Raw genomic sequence first — 27,494 nt, 5'->3', positions numbered from 1 at the left:
CCATAAAGGACATTACTAGTACTATACAACAGAGCATAATAAAATATAATATGTATTAATATATAAAAATATGATATAGTATAATATTAATGTAATGTAATATAATATTATTATAATATAGTACTATAACATTATGTACTATAGAATAATAATTTAATATAATATTAAATTATTTAACATAACATATCAATGTATTATGATATAATGTAATATAATATTATATTTATAGTATAATACAATAATAAATGTATAAAATATTATAATTATTAGTATAAATTCATTTTTCATCCTTCTGATGACCATTTATCTCTCTAACAAATTTTCTACCTAGGTGATAAAATTGGTTAAATAATTACTAATATTTTTATTTATTTATTTATTTATTTATGTATGTATTTATTTATTATCTTATCTTATTTATTTATTCATTCATTCATTCATTTATATACATATTTATTTATGCATTTATTTATTTATTTCTTTTCTTTTCTTTTTCTTTCCTTTTCTTTTCTTTTTCTTCTCCTTTTTTTTTTCTTTCCTTTTCTTCTTTTTCTTTTCTTTTCTTTTTCTTCTTCTCCTTATTTATGCATTTATTTATTTATTTTTCCTTTTTTTCTTTTCTTTTTCTTTCATTCTCTCTTTTTTCTTTCATTTTCTCCTTTTTTTTTTCTTTCCTTTTTCCTTTCTTTTTTCTTTCCTTTTTCCTTTCTTTTTTCTTCTCTTCTTCTCCTTCCGTCCTCCCTTCCCTTCTTCTTTTTTCTTCTCCTCCCGCGTGGCCAGCGGCGCCGGAAGGAGCCCGGGCCATGGCGGCCGCGGGAGGGGGTCGGCACTTTCGGCGGAAGGGAGCCGAGGCGGCTCGTCCGCCACCACCGCGGGTGCATGTTGCCGCGGGCGGACGCCGCCGCCCAAAAGAGCACCCCATGGCCGGCTGCCATGGGAGCTTCGCTGCCGCCCAAAATTTTGGTTGAGTATCTACTTTCTTAGAAAAATTTTGTAAAATATCTGTTATGCTCTTAATAAAGAAAAAATTTTTATCCCTTCGTTCTAAAATTTTAAGAATATTTTTAGAAAAAAACTATCCTAATTTCTAGACGATGGAAACTGGACCTTTCTATGTCCCACATTATTTTTTTTATAAAAATGAGAATTTTATTCTCATAAAAAAATTACTTTTTTATTTTTTTTAAAAAACTCTAACTATCCCTCCATTTTTCCATTAACCTCACTTTTCTCTTTTTTTCTTTTTTTTTTCCACCGCAAACCAAACGTCCTCACAGGAAGTGCTCGCCGAGTATTTTGAGCATCTCCGCGGCGTGTAAGTTACTTTACCATTCATTTTCTTGGCGAGTTTTGGACTCTCATTGCTCATTATAAAAAAAATTATATACTATTCTATCTGCTGTTCCTGGAACATATGCACTGAATCATTCGAGTGTGAACCAGGAGACTTTAAACTTGCGAGGGGTGGGGAAAGTTACGCACCATGGAGCAGCGGACCCGGTCGCCAGTTAACCATTGGATGTAATCATGTAATTCTGAAGCACAGAGCAACAAAGTCCAGCTGACCCAAAACCCACGGCCTTCTAAACTTTCTTCCAAGTTTGACGGCAAAACGCCCGCTCAACTTTCTTCAAGTCTGAAGACGGAACGCCCCTTGGAACGGGTAGGCTTATGGGTGCAGGTGCTTCCTATAAAAAGGGCTAGCTTCTCCTCCACAACCCACCACAACACGAACCATTGGCGATAGCATATATGTCCTCCCTTCATAACATGGCACTAGCTCTTCTCCTTTCTCTCTTGGTGTTTGCATTGTTTGACAGTTCTTATGCAGGAGGAATTGCCATCTACTGGGGCCAAAACGGAAACGAAGGCACCTTAGCGGATACTTGTGCGACAGGGAGATACCAATTTGTGAACGTAGCTTTCCTCTCCACGTTTGGAAATGGCCAGACCCCAGCCATCAATCTCGCCGGTCACTGCGATCCATCTTCCAATGGCTGCACCGGCCTGAGCAGCGAGATCAAAGCTTGCCAGAGCCAAGGCATCAAAGTGATGCTCTCCATCGGAGGCGGCGCGGGGAGCTACTATCTTGCATCCTCTGATGATGCCAAACAGGTAGCAGATTACCTGTGGAACAACTTCCTAGGCGGGCAGTCTTCGTCGCGCCCGCTCGGCGACGCCGTTCTCGACGGCATCGACTTCGACATCGAAGGTGGTACAACCCAGCACTGGGACGAGCTCGCTCGTAACCTCGCGGGGTACGGTGGCCAGAAGGTCTACTTGACGGCGGCGCCGCAGTGCCCCTACCCCGATGCATGGATGGGCAGCGCCCTCAGCACCGGTCTGTTCGACTACGTTTGGGTCCAATTCTACAACAACCCTCCATGCCAGTATAGCTCAGGCGATGCTTCGAACCTCGTGAAAGCATGGAACCAGTGGACTTCTTCGTTGCCCAAAGCACAAATTTTCTTGGGACTGCCGGCGGCTCCTCAGGCCGCCGGGAGTGGCTTCATTCCTGCCGGCAATCTCACGTCTCAGGTGCTCCCTGCGATCAAGGGGTCTAGCAACTATGGAGGAGTCATGCTGTGGTCCAAGTATTATGATGATCTCACTGGTTACAGTTCCAGCATTATTAATGATGTTTAAATTGCTCGTTAATTCTACGATATCTAGCTAATTTGTGTTACCCTCTCTTTCCGCTCTACGTAAATAAATATGAGAGGATGGTTTTGAACTTTTGGCCTTAAGTAACAGCATCATGTATTAGAATAAACGGTTTCTTGATTACATGCATGAAGAAGTTCCTCCTTTTTAGCAACATTTTCGCGTCTTCATTGGTGAGCATCAAGACATTCGACCGAATATTGGACCTTGTGATGAACTCCAGTTTAATTCAGCCTTTCAGGTTAATTATAAGCCTGAAACGAAGCTGTGATTAATAATAATCATCATTTTTTTCTTTTTTCTTTTTTTGGAAAAGAGAGAGAGGAGTAACAAAATCTGGAAGCACAAGCTAGCTAGCTCATAATTCGGGAGCAGTGCTAACATGGTGATTAATAATCTTTTTTTTTTTCCAATCATATCCTGCCACATCAGCCCAAGCAATAATGCACTGGGCTTAATTAATAAATAAGAGAATTTACTTTCGCTACACGTCAGCCCATGAAGTAACGCACTGGGCTCGGAAGCCCAGACGAGCAATCTAGTATCTTCGCTTGCGACAGAAAGAAAGAAAGTAAAAAAAAAAAAAAGGGAGAGAGAACGAATTCTCTTCTCAGCGCCGCCCGCCCGTTGAGAATCTCCCGTTGCTTCCCCTCCAACAAATCGGTCGCCGACTTCTCCTTTCTTTGAAGCAAGCCCGATTAGGGTTTCCAGAAAGAGAAAAAGGGAGCTCCAGAAAGAGAGAGGGAGAGAGAAAGGGGGGCATTCTTCTCCGATTAGGGCTTCCAAGGAGAGAAAAATCGGGAGCAAGGACAGAGCATCAGTCTCGTCGGCGGCGGCGTCGGCGGCGGTGGTCACATGGAAACTGGGGGAAACTCGTTGCCGTCGGTGGGGACGGACGGGACGAAGCGGAAGGTGTGCTACTTCTACGACCCGGAGGTCGGGAACTACTACTACGGGCAGGGGCACCCGATGAAGCCCCACCGGATCCGGATGACCCACTCCCTCCTCGCCCACTATGGCCTCCTCCACCACATGCAGGTCCTCAATCCCCACCCGGCCCGCGAACGCGACCTCTGCCGCTTCCACGCCGACGACTACATCGTCTTTCTGAGATCGATCACGCCGGAGACGCAGCAGGACCAGATCCGCGCCCTCAAGCGCTTCAACGTCGGCGAGGACTGCCCCGTCTTCGACGGCCTTTACAGTTTCTGCCAGACGTACGCCGGTGGCTCTGTCGGCGGTGCCATCAAGCTCAACCATGGACACGACATTGCCGTCAACTGGGCCGGCGGACTCCATCACGCCAAGAAGTGCGAGGCCTCTGGGTTCTGCTATGTCAATGACATCGTTCTGTCCATCCTCGAGCTCCTCAAGAGGCATGAGGTACGCCTCTCACTTTCCTTTTTTTAGAGTTTTTTCTTTTTTCTTGGGGGGCTTGGTTTGTATTAAAGTTTTTTATTGTTCCCTTTTCTTTTGGTGGATTGATAGATTGATTGTCTAAGAGAAATAGTGTAGAGTATGGCTATGCCAGGGCTCATGTTACTCTTTATTTGGAAAACACAAAAGAAAAGAATGGTTATTGAAGAGTTTTCCTACCTCTATCTGTGTTGATATGTCTAGAGTTCTGAGAAATAGTAAATGGTATGGCCATGCTGAAGCCTCGGTGGAGTAAACTTAGTTGGAAACACAAAAAATTGGTTCTTGAAAGCTTTTCAGCCTCCTCTGATGTTGATATTTCTAGATCCAGTGGCTATTTTTTTTATTTGAATAATATGCCAAGTTCAAATTTTCTTTGTGATAAATCTGAAAGTTTTTCATGGACGCACATTTGGTCAATTTGTCATCCTGTGTATGTATGAAAGAAAATTTGGTTTTTGGCAAGGCTTATTGTCATATTTTCTTGATGCTGAGCATATCTGAGAAGAAGATTGTTTTGATTGTTCATTTCATCACATAATAATAATGGTGATACTGGTCTGGATAGATAAGATGCATCTCATTGTTTTGGTGACATCTTTCTTTTCTTCTGGCTTTGTTGCTGACCCTGAAAAGATTAGGTAAGATTTATGGGTTATAAGTTTTGTATTTAGACTGAAAAGTAAAGATTCGGATCTCTGTTTATCTCTAGAATGCATGTTTGATGCCTTTTTGTTTTCGTAGTTCGTTTGCTATGCATTGGATTTGATGCCAAAGCAAATACTGAAAGATGTAGAATAGCGAAAATTAAAAAAAATAAAAATGATGAAGGGAGCTAGGAGGATTGTGAGATAAAACAACTGCAAAGCTAATCAAGTCCAAGAAGCATCATAAAGTAAAAAAAATGTCAAATATTCAGGTGAATGAATCCCTAAGGAGTGGTTGTAAGAATTGATATTTCAAATGGTAGAAATCTCCAAAAGGGAACAAATGAAGGGTCGGAGTTTTAGACGTAGATAACAACAGTGAAGGATGTTAGTAATCGGGGCCAGGAAAGTGATATTAGAGACACTACGGTGAAACAGTTATCCATTCAATCTCACACATTTAAAATGAAACCCTACACATATACAACTAACTAGGGCCATAACATCCTCAAGGGATCTGTTTAGATATGGAAATGTTGGTAGTGTTCGCGAGCCATTTGTGATGTGGGGATTCACCACTTAGCATTTCACGGGTTGGTTAAACCTAGCAAAACAGTTAATCTGCTCTACTCTGTTTGACTAAATCATAGTGGTGAAATACTATGATGGAGTAAATCTAATTATTTTTTAAATCAAATTTGACCATAAGGAAAGAAAAATAGTGCAGAGATGAGAATTAAGGAGGACTGATGGGAGAGAGAGAATGAGAAGAACATAAAGATCCTATTTGTTTTTTAAGTTGATGATTTTCATATTTGAACACAAATATTTTGAAGTAGGAAAAAAATAAGAAGATTAGGGGAAAAAAAAGAAGACGGGAAATACAGGAGAAGTAGATAAATAATTGGAGAAGAAAGTGCAAAGGGAAACATGAGTGTTCTTTTCTATTGGAAAAAATGTCATTAATATTTAGCAAAATACAAGTCTGAGTTTAAAGAATTACTATCTGCATACATGAGTTCATATTGCAACTAATAGGGCTTGTTTGCAGTAGGCTTTGCTCTTTCCTTGAAATGCTTGGCCAGGTATCTTTAACCAATTATTAAAGCTTTGACATCATGTTGATGTCCAATTTATTAAATTTTGCTCAAATTCCTATCTTAGATTTCTGCTATTAGTGATGCACTCCATAGCTGATCCCTTTCTAATTTTAGGAAGGCTTGGATGATATTGATGTAATGACATTGTTCATGATTCATGAAGACAAATCTAAATATGTATCCCTCCCTTTACCGTCTTACAGAGCAACCCACGACCTCATAAACTTTCTTAAAAGTATCTTTAGTATTTCATTTTAAGATAAGCTCAATTTCATGTAAATAGTAGTTTAACTAATAACGAATGACATAAGTCCCTTTTTTGAATCTGTTAAACTGTTCTTAAGTTTCTTTGGTTATGCTCTTTTAAGTAGGGGAAAGAGCTAAAACTTCATTTTGACTATAGTATAATCAATAATGAAACTGATGGAATAAAACCACTGACCAAGCACATTTTTAAGTCCTCATGCCATGTAGTCCAATAGTGAGTCAAATCACATACTCTGCAGCTTTATAAAAATCATTATTCTCTTTGTTGATCTAATAGTGTCCTGACAGAACTTTGGAAAAGAGACATAAAAGACTCTTTCAGTTCCTCATGCCATGCTCTTTTAACTTCAAATGTTACAATTAAGTGATAAGTTACAATCATTTGGCTATATTTGTTTTTCACTAATATTATGTGACACATCTGTGCGATTTCAGTTCTCACTATTTGGTATTTCTGTTGCATTTTGTGTTATATATATCTTCCTGACCATTTTACAGCGTGTATTGTATGTGGACATTGATATCCACCATGGAGATGGTGTTGAGGAGGCTTTCTATACAACAGACAGAGTAATGACTGTTTCTTTTCATAAATTTGGGGATTACTTTCCTGGAACGGGAGACATACGTGATAGTGGATATGCAAAAGGAAAATATTACTCTCTAAATGTTCCACTGGATGATGGCATTGATGATGAGAGCTACCAATCTCTATTCAAACCAATAATAGGAAAAGTGATGGAAGTTTTCCGGCCTGGTGCTGTGGTGCTTCAGTGTGGTGCTGACTCGTTATCTGGAGACCGCTTGGGTTGTTTTAATCTTTCCATCAAAGGCCATGCAGAGTGTGTGAGATTTATGAGATCCTTCAATGTGCCAGTGCTGCTGCTGGGTGGTGGAGGATACACTATTCGGAATGTTGCACGCTGTTGGTGCTACGAGGTATTTATTCAACACTAATTTTCTAACTTGTTAAAGATTACCGGACCATCTTGTACGTGTACTGCACTTCAAGTTCTCAACTGTTGTTAGTTTCTATGATCAAGTTAATCTTTTGTCAGCAACAACTTTAAATTTTATCATTGTTATAGCATTAACATTTTTTGTTACTTTACCTTCATAATAACATGTTTTTGTTATAGTAATAACATTTTTTGTTAAACATATTGGCACTCGCACTCATTCTCTTCTTTGAAAAAGGTTGTAGCACCTACTGGATGTAACACTGCAGTTATGCAGTTCTCATTCTTCCTCTCTTTGTTTATTTTAAAGATTCTGTAAATTCTTTTCTATAATCAAGATACCTGGAACTCAAAACAGATTTCTGTTTAATCTTTGTATCTTTATTCGAGGACTGGACTTTTATTTCTTAATTTGGTTGCTCTAATTTCCTTTTCCTTTTTAAATCAATTTGGAATAGGATATACACTTCTTGACATTGTTAGGAAATTGTTGGATATTCTTTTCATGTACTTTTCCAAACATGTTTTTCTTTTTGGACCTGATTAACGAATAAAACTCTATCTTGACCAATCAGGTCTTACTCAATGGCTTTTGCAGCCGTTCATCTTTAATGGGCTCTTATCATATTACCTTTGAGTTTGCTATAATGGCAGGTTTCACCATTATTTCTATTTTTATCTCTCTTTACCCCCTTCTTTTGTTAAATCTTTTGAGCAGACAGCAGTTGCACTTGGTATCGAGATTGATGACAAGATGCCTCAACATGAATATTATGAGTATTTTGGTCCAGACTATACACTTCATGTTGCACCAAGTAATATGGAGAATAAAAATACACGCCAGCAATTGGATGAAATAAGAGCAAAGCTTTTAGATAATCTTTCAAAGCTCCGGCATGCTCCCAGTGTCCAATTTCAGGAACGACCACCAGATGCGGAATTTCCAGAGGTACCAATATCTTATCTGTTGAGCCTTTCCATAGATTGTTGGTCAGTCATATAATTCTTTCTCGTTCACATGTTTTTGTCTACCTCAAGCCCTCCTTATAGCAATCTATCTATTATTAGCATCTTTTTCACTCACAGGTTGTAATTTCAGCTAAAAACGTATAGTTGTTTGTGAGCTCATAGCATGTATAAGCATTTCTCTGTGCATTGAAAAGTGCACGGATAAAATTTTACACTTGCCTCTCAAGGTAAAGGACCCAGTAATTTTTGCTAAACAAGAGGACTAAATATCGTGACATATTTATGTTTCCTTGTACAAATTATAATGTTCATGTAAAAGTTTATGTATCAACTTATAAAAGTTAAAAATGTTCAATTTCTTTAAGAAAATTAAAATGACTTATTTTTTCCCTGTGATTTACTATTTGTTTGAAAGTTGCAGTCTTCAGAAAAGTCATTATTACATTCAGGAACTAACCTCTTTTAAGGAATTCCCATCTCTTATTACTCACTATATAACTTCAGTTAGTTTTTTGAAAGACAAACTGACGGCCATGGATAACATTTTTGGGAAAAAATGTTTTCCAAACAAGGAAGATAAGAGGTTTGCTGGATGTATATGGCTGTAATGACAATGATTGATGCCATTTTTATTGTGCTTGATAGATTTTTCCCAACCTTTGGAGGCATATGTTGGTGGACTTAATGCTTTAAGTCTTGTTTCTTAAACTTATTAAAAGGGTTTGCTCTATTTTTTGAATGCATCAAATTATTCTTGGCTGGTTTTAGATATCATTAGTAGATGTAGAAGATGCGCTGGGCTAGGTTGCATCTTGCATTCCCTATTCCATCCTTGTAAACTTAATTGTGACCATTTTTGTGCTTTCTTTGTCTCTCATTGTGCTTGAGTTCTCCTATTTTTCTACTATTTCCTTTGTCGACTGCTTTTTATGTACGTGTCGAAAGGGCACGTTCCAGTAATGACATAATGACATCTATAAATGATTAAGTTGGCTCCCATGCACTTTTGATATGTTCAGCCAGATGAAGATTTAGAGGATCCAGATGAAAGACATGATCTTGATTCTGATATGGAAATAGACGATCAGAAGCTACCTGATGAGTCATCTCGGTACTCATCTTCTGCACCCCATTCTCTTTTTATGTTGTTATCACACGTTTTTTGCTGATAGACTGTGTTTGCCTCATAGGAAACCTCCTTCAAACAGTATTCAGAACGGAAGAATCAAGAGGGAGAACATTGAAAATGAGCTAAAAGATCAGGTATCCTTTTGTTCAACTGTACTTTTGCCACATTCATATGGCTTATTACTTGATAATGCTTTTAATGTGCGATATTTGTCATCGATGTTGGTTTGCTCCTTATGGGCTTTGAAGGACCAATTTCATTGTTATATTTTTCAATTAGGAAAGATTTGAAATTATATTGAGAATTTGTTCTTTTCTACAGAAGAATTCAGTGGGATTATAACTTGCAGTTCGACTTCCTTAATGTAACCTAATGATCCTGGTTGTAATTGTCCATCCCCTTTTGAAGCCGCTGCAAGGTTTCATAGCATTTGATTTTCCTTTTTTTTGCCACAGTAAACCTTTAAACCGTTGAAACAATTTTATGGATTTCTTCCACCCTTCTCTCTCTCTCTCTCTCTCTCTTTCTTCCTTGCTTGCTTGCTGGAGCAAGGGCTGGTTGAATCCAGGTTCCTTGTACCAAAACAAGATACTTCAAGTCTTTACCAAGTCAGCCAGTTGGCATTCTCTTCTTCCACCCTTCCATGTAATTGCTGTGAAGCTCGATTTATAGATTTGTGATACACTAATGAAGATCAGATGCATTGTCAGGCCAAGTTGTTCCTTTAAACTATAGTATTATATTAAATTTTAATGGCCCACAGCTAGCGCACTCAACTTTTCTTATTTCTTCACAATCGAGTCTTGAGCTAACTACGTCTTGAGCTAACTACGTCATTTTTCCATCCTTATTTTGTTGTGGGCTATGTAAGTGTTTCAAGGTTCTTTGTGAAACTATTGGTAAGGCCAAAACGGGTTCTAGCAATATTGATCGGTTGTGTATATCAAACACAAATTTGAGCGGTAAAGAATTGGATTGACATCTTGATGCCAATGTTTCTGTTTGTACGATTTGTGTCATGGAAGATTGCTCTTCATGGTAGACAATAGACAAGTGAGCATTTGAATGCAAAAAATGGTTCAAACCTTTTCATTAAACCATGATATGCACAGATGATAATTAACATAGATTTTGTATATTATTATCCTTTTGAATCAAGATATGGTCAACACTCAGCAGATGACTTGGATGGAGGCCTTGCAAACTTGTTCTTCTTAAGGTGCTATTTGATCCCCTCCAATTGGCCCGACCTGGCAGCTGTTGTTGTAGTGAGTACTGTTGCTTTTATTGTTCGGTAATCTGCAAATCGACTTAAGTGTAGCATAAGGAGTTGCTTTTGGAATAGGATGTTTAAGTATGTGGGTCAAGGTTTCCATGACCTAGAAGATGGTAATGGTCAATAGATCTATTGTGATTTTGGCCAGAGAGACTGGAGGAGGTTACTTGACTGGTATCATGTGAGTGGAGAATAGTAAGAGTTGCGGGTGGATGGAACTTGTCTTGTTTCCTTCGTTGTGATGGCTAAAATTTGATTGTCCTTGCGTGGGGTGGATCGCTTCAATGTATATCATGGTTCAATGCTGCCTCAGTGCAACCAGGTATACTCAAGGCATGCCAGTTTTTCACATGAATCAGACTGTTTTATTCCATGATCTGAATGAGTTTTATGATTGGAACTCAACCTGTCATTAACTCTATGCAACTCTAACATTATATTTCTGACCATTGCTAATGGATGGGTAAAGAATCCTTTTAAGTTCGAAATAAGAGCTGGATTCTTTTTCAAAATGAGAAGAAAAGGTGGAAATCATTGGTCCAATGATTTGTATCAAAATGACAGCTGGATTCTCTTCAAGATGAGAACAACTGATGGTCTACAATGTTTTGCTTTTCTTTTTTTTTTTCCTTTTGTTCTCAACACTAGTTCAAACTTAGTTAACATTTATTACGAATTATGCATGTAAAGATAGGCAGTTACGACTCTCTTCAGATGTTTAATGGAGCCCGTCATCTAAACTCGGAACAAAATATTATTGTCATAACCAGAACTCTCAAATATAATTTACAAAATTAGAACTGTATAAGAATCAAATGTTAGCTTAGAGACGGAAAATATTAGTTTCAATTTCAAAAGTATGCAATGTGTGGGAACAGTTGGTTGCTGGAAGGATGGTTCTCGGATATCTTGGAGATTATCTTTTCAAATTAGTTAGACTGCAGAAACAATACTATATAGGAATTGAAAGTTGCTATGGATGTGCAATCCATTTATATATCATTTATGTTTTTCCTTCATCTTTTTCCTTAGTTTTCAATTTCTAAATCATGCAGGAACCTCACAAAGTTGCTGCAGACCATGCCAATTGTGCGGAGCCTATGGCCGAGGAGATCTCATCCTCTAAGGTGACTATAATAAACCTAACTGAAAGCAGATTATTTTACAAAATGATGCTTGTGCTCATTTCAGTCAATGTTCTCCTTATTGTCATGTACCAGGCTTCAGACATTGGCCCCATGGCAATAGATGAACAAAGCAATGTAAAGGCTGAACAAGATAACACAAACAAGTTGGCCGATGCGTCCGCTTTGATGTACCAGAAATCCTGAATGGAGACAGCGTCACGGAGTACTTGGTATATAAGAAGATGATTTTCTGTGCGTGGCCTTGAAAGGTTTCTATCACTGTCTTGAGAGCCTTCTCATAACGAATGAAACTAGAAAACTAATATTCACATCGGCTTTGTAATCTCAGTTGTACAGACAATTGAATGATCATTTGACCCTAGAATTCACCTCTTAAAAACGTTTTGTCTTTTCCTTTTCTTTCTTCTTTTCCTGACAGCAGCAGAGTTGTGCTGAGGTATTGTCGAGGCAAAAGATCTGTAGCAGTTCATTCAAAATTTGTGGGTTTTGTGAGTTCCGCGAGCCTTTAAAGGCTCCAGGTAAGCAACGTGAACCAAAGTTACCGTAAATGGTCCATCTTGCTTATGCCTATTATACCAAAATTCATTGGCAAGTCTTCTTGTCCTTATGTAGCTATATGAGAGGGCTTGTAGGTGTGTGAGTTTCTGGAAGTTTGGTAACTAAAAGCACAGGAGGGCCGAGGGATTGTAGAAATGGTTAAAATGTGCAATAAACATTTCATTATGATCGACGGAGAGTTTATCAGTCCTTGGATAACACATATCTTGCTTTGCAAATAAACTAAAACATATTTTATATAATTAATCTATGAAGGAAGGTGTCATATATAGTTTTCCTCTCTTTTTTCTTTTTCCTCTTTTTTTTTCCTTAAAGAAAAGGGGGGGGGGGGGGGGGGGGGGGGGTGAGAACCTCTCCCGCATGGCAACCCCACACTGGGCCCTCTCCCACCGGGACATGTCCGATACGGATAGAAAGCATCTTTCTACCCCCTCGAAGGTAGAGGCATACTTATGTTTCTCATACCCTTTTCACCTCGCGGGCGGTTTCACCTACGTGGCAACCTCCTCACGGGTGAGTACGTTATTCTGACGCCATCTTGGTACCAGCCGACCAGTAGTGCTTTTAGACTCCATGTCCAGGCGTGGGGCATTCGGTCCTTAAATTCAATCGACGTCTGCGTATTTCGATTTTGAAACCACTTGGTTGGAAGTAAACGCTTCGTTCCAACTGAGCTGCCACCTTAGTGGCATAGTTTTCCTCTCTTTGGATGGTATAGTCTGTCCAGCTTGCAGTCTGACCCTAGTTGATCATCGGAATGCTGATTCTGTTCAGCTCATATGAAAACTAAAGCATGTCCTGCTTGAGCTTGCTTTGTTAATTATGGATCAAATTCAGTCTGACCTCATTGCGCTTGATGCATAAATCTAGGTTTTGGCCTTCATTTTCAGAGATTGAGTACTTGTGACAGGCGCCTGTTGGAGCCACAGTTCCCCTAATGTTGAAAATTTTGCTTTTGTGACCGTTTGCATTTTGAGTTTCCATAAATTCTTAATATTAAGTTCATTGGAAGTGGTTTAGAACTCACTGGGATGCTGTCGAATTATGGGACTCAATTGAGAAACGGATGCCGGCCACTTGGATTCTGCCTACGGGGATGATGTTTATAGTTGTGGAGAAGCAGAGTAGCACAATCTAAACGTGGATGGCATCAGAAGTGGAGTGCATTACCCAAGTGCTTCGCATTGGCATCTCGTGTTCCAGGGAATTGCCAAGAGATGGAAGATGGCATCGAGGAATTGTATGTGATCAGGGATTCTTTCCGTAAAATTAGAAATTCGAGGTTTGGGAGTGATGGTGCTTAATTTAAAGGTGAAGCTCCATCCGCCCGCTATCTAGTAGTAGCATGTAAGGAATCGAATGAAATAAATCATGACGTGAAACACAGCATGCTCCATTCAACTGGCGAAGATCCCAAATCATTCAGGAAATGGATTAGCATCTATCTTTTCTCCTGTTTTTCTATTCTGTGTTTTTGGGTCTTTCGTATTATAGTAATGTCAACTTTTTCTTTTATGGGGAAAAATTATCAAGTGTTCCGGTAAAGTTTCAATCAGAACAACTCCATCTTCCCAGCCATTGCTTGCAGAAAATAAATATGCTACAGGGTCGCTTGTGGATTAAAATTCATCCCCTAGGATTGATCGTTGTAAATAAATACTCAAAGTACGCCATACCGGTCCGAATCGAATGGTATGGAACATACCGTAACAAACCGAGCAGTACGGAATGTACCGTAACATACCAATTTAATACCGATATTCGGTATGAATGGCGTATTGACACTCAGTATATTAAAAAAACTGTACTATATCGATACTGTACTATTGTGGCACTGGTACGGAGTTCGGTATCAAAATGGTGAACCTTTCAAAGACTCATAATAATAGAGAAAAAGATTATTTGAGAAGAATAAATTTGAAGAGAAAATCAATAAAATTTATTAATAAATAAAACTAACAAAAATTGGACCAAAGTTTTTGGCTTTACTCTAAGGGCTCATTTGGTTCGCGAGAAGCATTTTTCCTCCTAGGAATATGTCTGAAAAGCAGATTCCTGGAAAGAAGATACCTGAAAAAGTATTTTTGGCATATTTGGTTGACAATGGAAAAGTGACAGATTTCCAAAGTGCTTATGTTTGGTTGACCATCCACTTTTCCGAAAAAGTTGTGTAATTTCTATTTACCCTTAATAAAAATTAGATTTTTAATGCCTCTTTAATGCTGAGGGGCTTTTTTGAAAAAAAATAAAAATAGAGTGATTTCCGGCTCACGGAAAAATAACTTTCCCATATTTTTCATGGGAAAGATTTTTTCATGAAACGTGGGAATCATACTCTTATGGGAATACAACTTTTCCGTCTCTCTTCTTTGAAAACTCCAACCAAATAAAAGGCATCTCATTACTTTTCCGTTGACCACACTCTTCTCCCTTTTTTTCCTGCGAACCAAACGAGCCCTAAGAATGGCTTGCAAAATTCTCTCCTACAGTCCATACACCAAGAATCAGAAGAGGAATAATGGTATCTAAAACAGAAGACTGGACCAAAGTTTTTGGCTTTACTCTTTTTTTGGGTAAAACAAAAGACTACTCTTCAAACTCAGAAAAGGATCCTATAGCTTGGTGCATCTAAAACCAACTTCTAGACCTGAGCCAAGTCAATCCCAAGATATGAATGGTACAAAAATTCAAATGGGGTTAGATAAGGTTAGACCCAACCATAGTGTAGTCTTGAAGCAAAAGGAAACCCTATGCTTGACCTTCCAAAGTAGTGACGAAGGAAGTAGTTAGCAGGAGTTACTACGCCATCTAATTAGCACACACTGCTCATCCGAGTTTAAACTAAGACCTACCATCTCACGGGTTTCTGCACAACCTAGTATTGATTGAGGTCAGCTGTCATTGACGTTGAATTTAAAGGCAATGCGACACAAAAGTCATAGGGTTCATATTTAAAGATGGACCCACCAAGATCCACCGAACACTCCAAGCAATTTGATGATAAGAATAGGAAGCACAAAAGCAACATCAACAATAGGAAACAATAAAAGCAATCGGAAATCAAATCAAATAATAATAATAATAATAATAATAATAATAATAATAATAATAATAATAATAATAAAAATAATAAGAAAACAACAACTCACGAACGACTAGATGAGGAATAATGGCATACTTGGTAAAGTTTATGAATGGCTAGATGATGAAACATTCAATAGACCACGACGTCAGATTGGTGACGGCTGGAGGTCGGCAGATCTTTGATTCGTCTGTCGTTAGTGTCGAACTTAGAGCCGCATGAGAGGGTATCACCTATGCGAGATGTGTTTTGGATGCGGATCGTGTTCTCCTTGAGGGGGACTCAGCCACGGTGATCGAGTAGGTTCAGGGTCGAAGATGCGCTGCCAGCAGAATGCGGTTACTCAACGACATCCGCAGACTTTTGGATAAGTGTGTCTCTCATCAGGCTACACATGTCTACAGGGAGGCGAACAATACTGCGGATTAGATGGCCTCCTATGCGGCTCATCACTTCGGAAGTTTTTCTAGGAGAACCACGTGTCTACCCCTTCTCGTTTGCACTATCTCCTTTTTCTGATTTTGTGGGCTGTACCCATTCCCGTTGTGTATGAGTCGTTGATGTATTAAAAAAAAAAACATTCAATAGTTGGCCAATAATTAAATTGATAATGAAAAATTACAAAACTATCAAATAGAACAAGAATAGAATACAGAAACTAAAAGAAAAAAAAAATCCAGTCATAAGAACTTGGTGATTATGGTTCAACTTGCATCATTTCAGTAATCTGGAGGAGCATGCCAACAAAATCATGAGTCTGAACAACTCTGCTCCAGAAGATCATCGCATTTAAAATATATGAATAAAAAAAGACCAGTTACAATCTTCCCTGCTCCAAGTTTAAATTCATCTTGCAGTCAATAAAGAATATGAAGACAACAGGAGGATGGAAGCCTGAGGGCCGATGACCAAGGTTCTGAATCCTGGAAAGACTCTGTTAGGTGATTTTTGTTTTTTTAAGAAAGAAGACTGACTGCAGGGGTATACCTTGTGTTTACACCTTTCTTTTCAATTTTCTTATATCTCATGTATATTACTAATTAATCACTTTAAATATACAAAATGAAACACCCATGTCACTTGTTTTGTCCATTTTCCTTAAAACAAACTTAAATCGTTATCATCATCCATAAGTTCATTGAAATCTATCATTATATAACAAGTAAAGAAGAATGCCATCCAGAAAATAATCCTGTTTTCAACTAATCAAATGACTTGACCGCACTAAGAAAAATACAGGTTTTCACACTTGCAAGCTACAGAGACTTATATTGGCAATTTAGTAGGTGGTGGGATCATCTCCCCAAAACTTGTCATAGATCATCAGGTACAAGCATGTGGTATCCCATTATAAGCTACCATGCATGTACATTCAATAGAAGTTTAAACCAAGAGTGCAGCTAACTGAAAAGCCTCTATAAAGTGAGGGAGGAGTCCCACTCCTACTACACCCAACCAATGCTCATGGAGTTCTACTATGGCTCTTCTGTCTTGAAGACCCTTCAAACTTACTTGATGTGCATCATTTTCTTGTTCTTCTTCCATGCAAGCATTTTAGCATCCCAAACCCCCACTCTCGCTCCCATCATGAATTCCCTCCCTACTACCAGCTCAACCGATCGCATCGCTCTCCTCTCCTTCAAGTCTTCGATATCTGATGATCCATCAGGATCCTTGACATCATGGAATCACTCCCTCCACTTCTGCGATTGGCGAGGTGTCACATGTGGCAGCAGCACCAGAAGGGTCACAGAGTTGGACCTTGCATCCCTCAGTCTGGTAGGATCACTATCACCATCCTTAGCCAACCTCACCTACCTCAGGAGAATACACCTTCCTGGAAACCAATTCCATGGAGGCATCCCTCAAGAACTCGGTCGTTTGCCGCACTTGAGATATCTCGATCTAAGTTTTAATTCTCTTGAAGGGGGAATTCCAGCAAGTTTGTCTCATTGTTCACATCTTCAAACAATCAGTTTGAATGACAATAAGCTGCAGGGTGCGATCCCTGGCAGTCTCAGCCAATGCTCGAGGCTTGGAACACTCAGTTTATCGAATAATATGCTTCAAGGACATATTCCAATGTCATTTGTGAACCTCTCCTCGCTAACTTACCTGCAGCTGTCCAATAACAGTCTCACAGGAGGCATTCCATATTTCATAGGAAGTATGTCGACCCTTCATTTTCTTGATCTGTCAGCCAACAAGTTTATAGGAGGCATCCCTCCTTCACTAGGGAACCTTTCTACCCTCACTCATCTTGATCTATCCCAAAATAATCTTGAAGGAGGAATCCCTCCTTCATTAGGGAAACTCTCTTCACTCACAACTTTCTTATACCTAGCCTTTAATAGTCTTTCCGGAACCATACCTCCTGCACTTTGGAACCTTTCTTCCCTCACTTTATTTGGTGTTGAGAATAACAATCTCCATGGGTCCCTTCCATCATATGTGGGAGATGCTCTTCCCCAGCTTCGAGTTTTCAACTTGTATGGCAACCAGTTTCATGGTCCCATTCCAATGTCATTTTCCAACACCTCCAGACTTGAAATCATCGATCTATCTATAAACAATTTTTCAGGAATTATCCCACCAAGCCTAGGAAGATTACAAGGTCTTTCAAAAGTGATTCTTGCCTACAATATGCTAGAAACCAGGGAAGCTGCTGGTTGGAGCTTTCTTGATGCTTTAGCAAACTGCAGCAACTTAAGAGGATTGCAGCTAGACAACAATAGGCTTGGTGGCATGCTACCCAAATCTGTGGCCAATCTCTCCACAACACTGACATGGCTTTCCATGGGACATAACCAAATATATGGAAGCATACCTTCAGAGATCAGGAACCTTGCCAACCTGACCCTTCTAGATTTGGGTCCAAACCTTCTAACAGGTTATATTCCTGCCACTCTTGGGATGCTACAAAACTTGCATGTATTAGACTTGAATGGAAACAACTTTTCTGGTAGAATCCCAATAAACCTAGGCAATCTCACTCAGTTGAACCAGCTTTACCTAGGATTTAATGAGCTGAACGGAAGCATACCCACCAGCCTTGGCAACTGTCAAAACTTGGAATACTTGAGCCTTGATCACAATAAACTTACTGGCAGCATCCCTGTGGAAGTCCTTCACATCTCCTCCCTCTCGACATTGCTTGGCCTTTCGCGCAATGCATTGACAGGGCCGCTACCTTCAACAGTCGGAAGCTTGAAAAATCTAGACATTCTTGATGTCTCGGAGAACCAATTATCCGGCGAAATTCCTGATCGTCTTGGTGAATGTCAGGTCATGGAGTACCTTAACATGAGAGGAAACTTCTTCAATGGAACCATTCCTTTGTCTTTGGCCAATTTAAGAGGCCTTCAGCTGCTAGATCTCTCATGCAACAACTTATCCGGGCGCATTCCAGAATTCCTAGAGAGCTTTCGTCTGCTGCAGAATTTGAACCTCTCTTTCAACAACTTGGAGGGTGAAGTGCCAAAAGGTGGTGTTTTTGGAAATATCAGTGCTATTTCAATCCAGGGAAACACCAAGCTCTGTGGGGGGAACCCAAAGATGAACTTACCACCATGCTCCATTGAAATACCTGCGAAGCGACACAAGTCTCCTAGACTCGCAATTGTGATCTCTCTTGTAGTCTGTGCAATTCTCTGCCTGATCGTGTTCTTCTCTCTATTTGCCGCTCGCTGTTGGTCTCAAAAATCACGAAGAGAATCTCCGGCCATGACATTAATCAAAGATCAACATATGAGAGTATCATATGCTGATCTTCTGAAGGCAACTGATGGGTTCTCTCTTGCAAATTTGATCGGAGTCGGAAGCTTTGGTTCAGTGTACAAGGGGATTATGGATCATGGTGACCAAGAAATTGTTGCAGTGAAGGTACTCAACCTCCAACAACATGGTGCCTCTAGGAGCTTCTTTGCTGAGTGTGAAGCCTTGAGAAATATTCGACATCGTAATCTTGTGAAGATCCTAACTTCATGCTCGAGCATGGACTTTGAAGGCAATGATTTCAAAGCTTTAGTATTCGAGTTCTTCCCTATTGGAAGTCTAGAAAAGTGGCTGCATCCAGAATCTAGCGAGCAGAGCAACTCGAGAAAGTTAAGCCTAACCGAGAGGTTGAACATAGCTATTGATGTAGCTTCTGCAGTAGAATATCTCCATTATCATGGCCCAAAACCTATAGTTCACTGCGATCTTAAGCCAAGCAATGTTCTGCTCAGCAACGACATGACGGCACGTGTGAGTGACTTTGGATTAGCAAGGTTCCTAAACAGGACCATCAGTAATTCATTTCTCAATCCAGTAAGCTCCATGGAATTGAAAGGATCCATTGGATATGTTGCTCCAGGTGCGTGTTTTATTTGTTAATTTTCTCTATTATTTTGACTATAGCTCGTTAAGTAATTGATCATCATCTGTAAGGTCAGGATAGATACAGTCCAGATTGTTTTGTAGACTTTGATGTTACTAGTAACTAGTAAACTGTCGAGCATGCTTACAGGCATTACAGGCCAAATACTAATGGTTCCTGTTATTACTAAGTTTGCTATCTGTGCAAGACTTCATACCGCCATTAGGTAAGATGTTGCATGAATAGATGTTCAGCTCGAACTGTTAGGAAAGACCTCTTTACTAGATGAAAACTTTCCTATCTTTGTGTGAGTAGAATGAGAATACCACAATAATTAATCAATGTAAGAACCACCAAAAACAAACTACAAGAAAGAGACAAGAATTTTTAGGTGGAAAACCCTCCAATATGAGGGGAAAAACCACCGGACCTAAGTCCACCACAAACCTCCACTATCAACAATAATGGGCTTACAAAGTATCTTCTCTAGGCTAAGCTAGAGGATCACATACATCAAGGATCTCTTCCTTGGATCACAAACAAAGAGTTTATATGAAAAGAGTTTAGGCTCCAATAATAAAATGAGAACAATCTCACCGAGTGTAGGTTTGCACAAGGTTCTTCTTCCTCTTGAAATGCCTTGAATAAGATCTTCACCTCCTCCTTGAGATGGATTCCACAAGCACTTCTCCCAAGACGGCTACCCTCTTTTGTTTTCTTCTCATCCACCCTCTAATAGAATAATTAACCCTAACCCCTCTTTTCCCTCTTTTTGTTTCCCCTTTTTTTTTTCTTTATTTAAATTGCTGGGTCCCACCTCACATAAGGTGGGACTTGGCCAACAATTCTCCCCCTCCCATCTTATGTGAGAGGCTCCACCAAGCTTGCCTAAAGCATACAAATATCATGCTTCTTCTTAAGCAAAATTTTAGTCATCATATCCGACCCATTCTCATCGGTATGGATTTTCTCTAGATGCAAAAGCTTTTCTTCCAACACATCCCGAATCCAATGATACCTCACATCAATGTGCTTCGACCTTGAATGAAAGCTGGGATTCTTGCTAAGATGAATGGCACTCTGATTATCACAAAAAAGAGTATACTTGTCTTGTTTCAAGCCCAATTCTTGGAGGAATCTTTTCATCCACAACATTTCCTTACATGCCTCTGTCACCGCAATATATTCGGCCTCTGTAGTGGACAAAGCAACACATTTCTGCAATTTGGACTGCCATGAAACAGCTCCCCCCGCAAAAGTCATCATGTATCCCGATGTAGACTTTCGAGTATCAATATCACCAGCCATATCTGCATCTGTGAATCCTTCTAGCATAGTTTTTCCATTTCCAAAGCATAAGCAAGCTTTGGAAGTACCTCTAAGGTATCTAAATATCCATTTAACTGCAGCCCAATGTTCTTTGCCAGGATTCGAGAGAAATCTGCTCACAACACCAACTGCATATGCTATGTCTGGTCTTGTACACACCATGGCATACATCAAACTTCCTACTGCTGAAGCATAGGGTACCTTTTGCATCTCCTCTTTCTCCCTTTCATTTGTAGGACATTGCTTGTTTGTGAGTTTGAAATGATTTGCAAGTGGAGAGGAAATCGGTTTAGCCTTTTCCATATTAAACCGCTCGAGCATCCTTTCAATATACTTTTCTTGTGATAGCCAAAGCTTCTTGATCTTTCTATCACGAGAAATTCTCATGCCAAGCATTTGCTTTACGGGCCCCATATCTTTCATGGCAAACGACTTGCTTAAGTCTTTCTTCAACCTATCAATTTTGTTAGTATCACGGCCAATAATCAACATATCATCTACATAAAGCAATAGAATGATAAAATCACCATCACTAAACCTTTGCACATAGACGCAATGATCGGATTTTGTCCTCTTGTAGTCGTGGCCCATCATGAAAGAATCGAACTTTTTATACCATTGCCTTGGTGCTTGTTTAAGCCCATATAAGCTTTTCTTCAACTTGCAAACAAGATGTTCTTTGCCCTTAGTTTTAAACCCCTCAGGTTGCTCCATATAAATTTCTTCCTCAAGGTCTCCATGCAAGAAGGCTGTCTTCACATCAAGTTGTTCAATCTCAAGGTCCATACTAGCTGCCAAACCCAATATAATCCGAAGAGATGACATTTTCACAACCGGAGCAAAAATTTCATCAAAATCTATACCTTTCTTCTGACCAAAGCCCTTCACAACTAATCTTGCTTTGTACTTAGGTTTTAAGCCGCTCTCATCCTCCTTTAATCTGTATACCCATTTGTTCTTGAGTAGTCTCTTACCCTTAGGAAGCTTTACCAAATCAAAAGTATGATTTTCATATAAGGATTTTATTTCTTCTTGCATAGCTTGAAACCATTTATCCTTGTCCTTATGATTCTGCACTTCTTGGATGCATTCTGGCTCCCCCTCATCTGTAAGAAAAATATACTCTGAAGCAGGATATCTAGATGATGCTCTGTGCTGTCTAGTAGACCTTCTGACCTCTGGTTCTGTCATTTCAGACTGACTTGATAGTTCACCATATTCTGAAGCTTCACTGTGACCATTATTACCTGTAGAACCCTCACTAGCACCTGTATCACTATGCTCACTGTCATCCTGCACATCTCCCCTATCATCATCATGGACCATAGGTGGAGGAACTGGATCAAGATTAATTGGAGAACTGTTCAAATACTTCGGCTTCTCTTGCTTTCCAAAGTCTTCAATAAACTGATCTTCAAAGAAGACAACATCTCTACTCCTGATCACCTTTTTGTCTTTTGGATCCCACAACCTGTATCCAAATTCTTCATGGCCATAACCTAAGAAAATACATTCTTTAGACTTTCCATCAAGCTTAGACCTTTCATCTTTTGGAATGTGAACAAATGTCTTGCATCCAAACACCTTCAAATGACTGTAGGATACATCTTTTCCTGTCCAAACTCTTTCTGGCACATCACCATCCAAAGGAGCCGATGGAGAAAGGTTGATCAAATCCACTGCAGTCCTCATAGCTTCACCCCAAAATGGTTTTGGCAACTTTGCATGAGAGAGCATACATCTGATTCTCTCTACAATTGTTCTATTCATTCTCTCTGCAACTCCATTTTCTTGCGGTGTTTTAGGAACTGTCTTTTGGAGCTTAATGCCATAGTCTTTGCAATATTTTTCAAATGGCCCTCTGTACTCACCTCCATTATCTGCCCTGATGCACTTTAGCTTCTTGCCTGTCTCTCTTTCAACCATGACATGAAAGTGTTTAAATATATCCAAGACTTGATCCTTGGATTTCAAAGCAAAAGCCCATACCTTTCTAGAATGATCATCAATAAAGGTAACAAAATAAAGTGCACCACCAAGAGTTCTACTATCCATCATGCATACATCACTATGTATCAAATCTAGAATGTTAATTTTTCTAGATATAGGTGTTCTATGAAATGCAACTCTATGTTGTTTTCCGGCTAAACAATCAACACAAGTTTTCAAAGACACACCTTTGGTATGTGGTAGCAACTCCTTCTTGGCTAGAATTTGAAGTCCTTTCTCACTCATGTGCCCAAGCCTTTTGTGCCAAAGCTTTGTAGAGAAATCATCATCAATTGTATTCACCTCTCCTTTCTTTAGCTTTGCTTGCATCATGTAGAGAGTATTATTTTTCTTTCCTCTTGCTATCAACAAAGAGCCTTTTGTGAGCTTCCATTTTCCTTCACCAAAATGATTGCTATAACCTTCATCATCAAGCTTGCCGGTGGAGATTAAATTGAGGCGGATATCCGGAACATGTCTAACATCTTTGAGTAGCAACTTGCACCCTGTATTGGTCTCTAAACATACACTCCCCATGCCAACAATTTTGGATAAACCATCATTTCCCATCCTAACACAACCAAAATCACCAGAAGTATAGGATGTGAAGAAACCACCATGTGGAGTGATATGAAAAGAAGCACCAGAATCAATCACCCAGTTACTATCTTCATATGCAAGGTTGACACAACCATCACTAACAACAATGACATCTGCATCAGCTGCAACTACTGTAACATCCTTTTCCTCTGTCTTTGCTTCACCTTTTTCTGTGTTCTGCTCTCTTTTCAATGCTCTGCACTCTCTTTTCATGTGTCCTAGTTTGCCACAATGATAGCATTTTATGCCTTTCCTTGACTTTGACCTGCCCCTGGATTTATCTCTATTGTAAGGATACTTGCTTTTGCTTCTACCTCTTCTTTCTGTCACAAGAGCCTCAGCTTCAGGAGATATTCCCTGTTCTTTTCTTCTAACCTCTTCATTTAGCATGCTATCCTTTACCATATCCAAAGTGACCTTGCCGTCAGGTGCAGAATTGCTTAGAGACACCACAAGAGTCTCCCAACTGTCTGGCAAAGAACTAAGAAGTAACAAAGCCTGCAACTCCTCATCTAGGACAAGCTTCATAGTAGTCAACTTATTCACCAAGCCTTGGAAGTCATTCAAGTGTTCTGTCACACTTTTTCCATCTTTATACTTCAAGTTGACAAGCCTCCTAATCAAAGAGGCTTTATTCTGTGCAGTCTTTCTCTCATACATGGCCTCTAATTTCTTCCACAAAGAGAAGGCATTGGTTTCTTGAGCAACATGATGAAACACAGTCTGATCAACCCATTGTCTAATTTGTGCAACTGTCTTTCTATTCATTATCTCCCATTCCTTGTCAGTCTTCTCTTTTGGCCTAGCCTCATCTCCATGGATAGGTTCATACAAATCCTTACAATAAAGGATATCCTCCATCCTAGGTTTCCAAATGGCATAGTTGGAAGATGTCAATTTAATCATGCCTCCCATAGAATCCTCCATTCGAGTCACACAAGAATTTTATCAAACACCTTGTAGGCACAAAACCTTGCTCTGATACCACTTGTTAGGAAAGACCTCTTTACTAGATGAAAACTTTCCTATCTTTGTGTGAGTAGAATGAGAATACCACAATAATTAATCAATGTAAGAACCACCAAAAACAAACTACAAGAAAGAGACAAGAATTTTTAGGTGGAAAACCCTCCAATATGAGGGGAAAAACCACCGGACCTAAGTCCACCACAAACCTCCACTATCAACAATAATGGGCTTACAAAGTATCTTCTCTAGGCTAAGCTAGAGGATCACATACATCAAGGATCTCTTCCTTGGATCACAAACAAAGAGTTTATATGAAAAGAGTTTAGGCTCCAATAATAAAATGAGAACAATCTCACCGAGTGTAGGTTTGCACAAGGTTCTTCTTCCTCTTGAAATGCCTTGAATAAGATCTTCACCTCCTCCTTGAGATGGATTCCACAAGCACTTCTCCCAAGACGGCTACCCTCTTTTGTTTTCTTCTCATCCACCCTCTAATAGAATAATTAACCCTAACCCCTCTTTTCCCTCTTTTTGTTTCCCCTTTTTTTTTTCTTTATTTAAATTGCTGGGTCCCACCTCACATAAGGTGGGACTTGGCCAACACGAACAAAGCCATGCTATTTATAAACTTCCTTTTAAACATTATCAGCATTATATTCAGAAAATTTCTACTCAAATGACCATGATCATATCATAATACTTCATTTTTGTCAACAATTGAATTGCAGATATTGCTTTTGTTAATCCTTAATATATCCAAACTGTGTCTATATCCGCACTCACTGAGTTTCATATGGCAGAGTATGGATTGGCCAACAAAATCTCCACTAATGGGGATGTCTACAGCTTTGGAATACTCCTGCTGGAGCTATTTACTGGAAAAAGACCTACTGATGATATCTTTACAGAAGGATTCAGCCTTCATGAATTTGTTCAAATGGCATTCCCACATGAAGTCCTAGGCATCATGGATCCGCACATGGTCTTGCAGGAGGAAGATGGAGAAGCCAGTGACTACACTCGAAACCTGAGTGACATAACAGGAGAAGCGGAAAAGTGCATAGCTTCGGTGCTTAAAGTTGGCCTTTCGTGTTCCAAGGAATCACCGATTGAGCGAATGCAGATGATGGATGTTACTAGGGAATTGCATGCAATCAGAGATGCATTACGCTTGGATATCATAGGATGACAGCAAAAGGGGCTGGCTGTGAGATGGTGTTATGATTATTGCTCACTAGTAATAATAGGCCATTGGTGTCAACCATTTCGTGCAACAGATCTTCGTCTATTTAGTTGAGCTAAGCTTAACGCGCGGACTGCAGTTTCCAGAGATCAGCAAAAGGATACAATTTGTAGGAATTGCTGAAGATGTCTTAAGATCATATGCCATTGTTCTTGTTATCTTCAGATGAATGGAATCTATATGTATATTTGCAAGTTGTAATATACTATAGTTAATTTTGAAAGAAAAATTCAAAGGCATGTATAAGATCAGAATGAAGATTTTTTCAGCATTCAGGAGATGAAAATATTACATCTAATAAAAGATTAGCTAAAAGGCTATCAATTAGAATCCTTAGCCCTACTCAAGTTGGGACCAAACATGCATCCATGCGGGTGCTCTCACGAGTAGCTACAAGGGTTCTAAGCTAGGTCCTCTCTGATACTCTATGTAATTACCTATGACATCACCCTTAAAGGACTACCTAGAAGGTCACTTGGTCTTGCCAAGATCTCCCATATGCATACCTAATATGGGACTAAACATAAACCTGCATGGCTCCTCATATTAATTATTCTAACGACCTTGTGTAAGTTCTCCCTCTAGCCTATCTACCAAACTTAATGCTATGTCAAGGCTTCCCCTTGATTTCAATGAAGGCGTAAAAGCTTCAGATAATCGATGATAATATATAAAATAAAGAAAATGACAGTATCTCCCAACTAAGTTATAATAAAAATGAACCTTTTTGCATCAAAAAGTACATAATCTGGCGATGTTGGAGGAATCGTTTGCCAAGAAAGAGCAGTCATGGGGATTCGAGGAGGTGGGAATTTGGTGTTCAAGGAGATGCCCTTTTTCTCAAAAAAAAAAAAAAAAGAAGCAGATTTTCCCCTCTAAGAACCGTTGCTGACCAGTGAATTTACTTACATGTCCACCTCTTGTAAGTTGTGAGTCGTGCAGTCCACCAAAATGCTTTACTAATAACAAAGAAATTTAATTTAAAACGCCATCTGATTGGTGGATTTGCTGCAATCTTAGGCTGGCTAATGTTCCTTTTAAGTTGATATTGTGAAAGCGTGCCATCCGAATAAAACAAAGCGATGATCAAAGACCATCCGAGTAACTCTTTTTGAGTGAGATTTTTTCAATTGCAGCAACACTGCTGCACAGCTGTTAATTTCATGATAGATTTCTTTGGAATCGAGACAAAAAGAAGGTTTGGCAGCCAAAATTGAAGGAATCACGAGATATGCCGACATGATCACAAGTTGGCATGAATTGAGTCTTCTATCAACATCTATATCGGTTGCAGCCATAGATGTCAAGAATACATCCAAAAAGAGGCTGATATGGCCAATGGGGTGGCGGACTTGGCAGCATCTTTTGTTGCTAACTATTTAAAAGATCACCTATGGGAGGGCGAGACAGATCTACCTAGGGCTCTTCGTGATGTGCTGCTTTTTATTTTTTTTAACTGCATTCGTACACGTTATGTATGATGCTTCCGTTTTAGCAAAAAAGAAGAAGAAGAGGAGGCTGACATGGCCTACCACCTTCCAAATTTTTTGAGGACAAACTGGAAATTAGCTTAGCATTTCCCCGAGTCATCGCTCCTTGGCATGGCATCGCTTCACAGTTCACTCCCATTGCCAGAAACGTATTTTTCGTGGACTTTGACATTATAAGACTCGCAAGTAAACTAAAGCAGGTGATTTCAATGAAACCAATTCTAGCATTATATTCTGAATGGATACTCTTAAGAAGCCTTGCACTCTCAATGGATCTCTCGCCCCCCAGTGGACTTAACTCG

General features: G+C 39.4%; 3 protein-coding genes across 3 annotated transcripts; all 3 read left to right on the top strand.

The window, feature by feature from the left end:
- The first annotated feature begins 1,696 nt into the window (after nt 1-1,696).
- On the top strand, nt 1,697-2,787 carry LOC103721326 (acidic endochitinase-like). Its single transcript, XM_088722722.2, has one exon. It carries the CDS (start codon nt 1,753-1,755, stop codon nt 2,644-2,646), a length of 894 nt encoding a protein of 297 aa, XP_088578848.2. The 5' UTR covers nt 1,697-1,752; the 3' UTR covers nt 2,647-2,787.
- Nucleotides 2,788-3,156: 369 nt separating this feature from the next.
- LOC103721325 (histone deacetylase 1-like) lies at nt 3,157-11,954 on the top strand. The gene is made up of 7 exons (XM_008811489.6): nt 3,157-4,047; nt 6,593-7,033; nt 7,772-8,002; nt 9,042-9,133; nt 9,213-9,285; nt 11,483-11,554; nt 11,648-11,954. Exons 1-7 carry the CDS (start codon nt 3,520-3,522, stop codon nt 11,756-11,758), a joined length of 1,548 nt encoding a protein of 515 aa, XP_008809711.2. The 5' UTR covers nt 3,157-3,519; the 3' UTR covers nt 11,759-11,954.
- Nucleotides 11,955-16,670: 4,716 nt separating this feature from the next.
- On the top strand, nt 16,671-26,228 carry LOC103721334 (receptor kinase-like protein Xa21). Its single transcript, XM_008811501.5, has 2 exons — nt 16,671-19,569; nt 25,260-26,228. The coding sequence occupies exons 1-2, from the start codon at nt 16,674-16,676 to the stop codon at nt 25,646-25,648; spliced, it is 3,285 nt and encodes a 1,094-aa protein (XP_008809723.5). The 5' UTR covers nt 16,671-16,673; the 3' UTR covers nt 25,649-26,228.
- The last annotated feature ends 1,266 nt before the right edge of the window (nt 26,229-27,494 follow it).

The sequence above is a fragment of the Phoenix dactylifera genome, chromosome 5, assembly GCF_051530095.1.
Source record: "Phoenix dactylifera cultivar Ajwa chromosome 5, Ajwa_hap1_PhDact_Kaust_v1.1, whole genome shotgun sequence".
Classification (NCBI taxonomy): Eukaryota; Viridiplantae; Streptophyta; class Magnoliopsida; order Arecales; family Arecaceae; genus Phoenix; species Phoenix dactylifera.
Note: the sequence above shows the minus strand (reverse complement) of the source record. Positions and strands in the feature narration are given on the sequence as shown.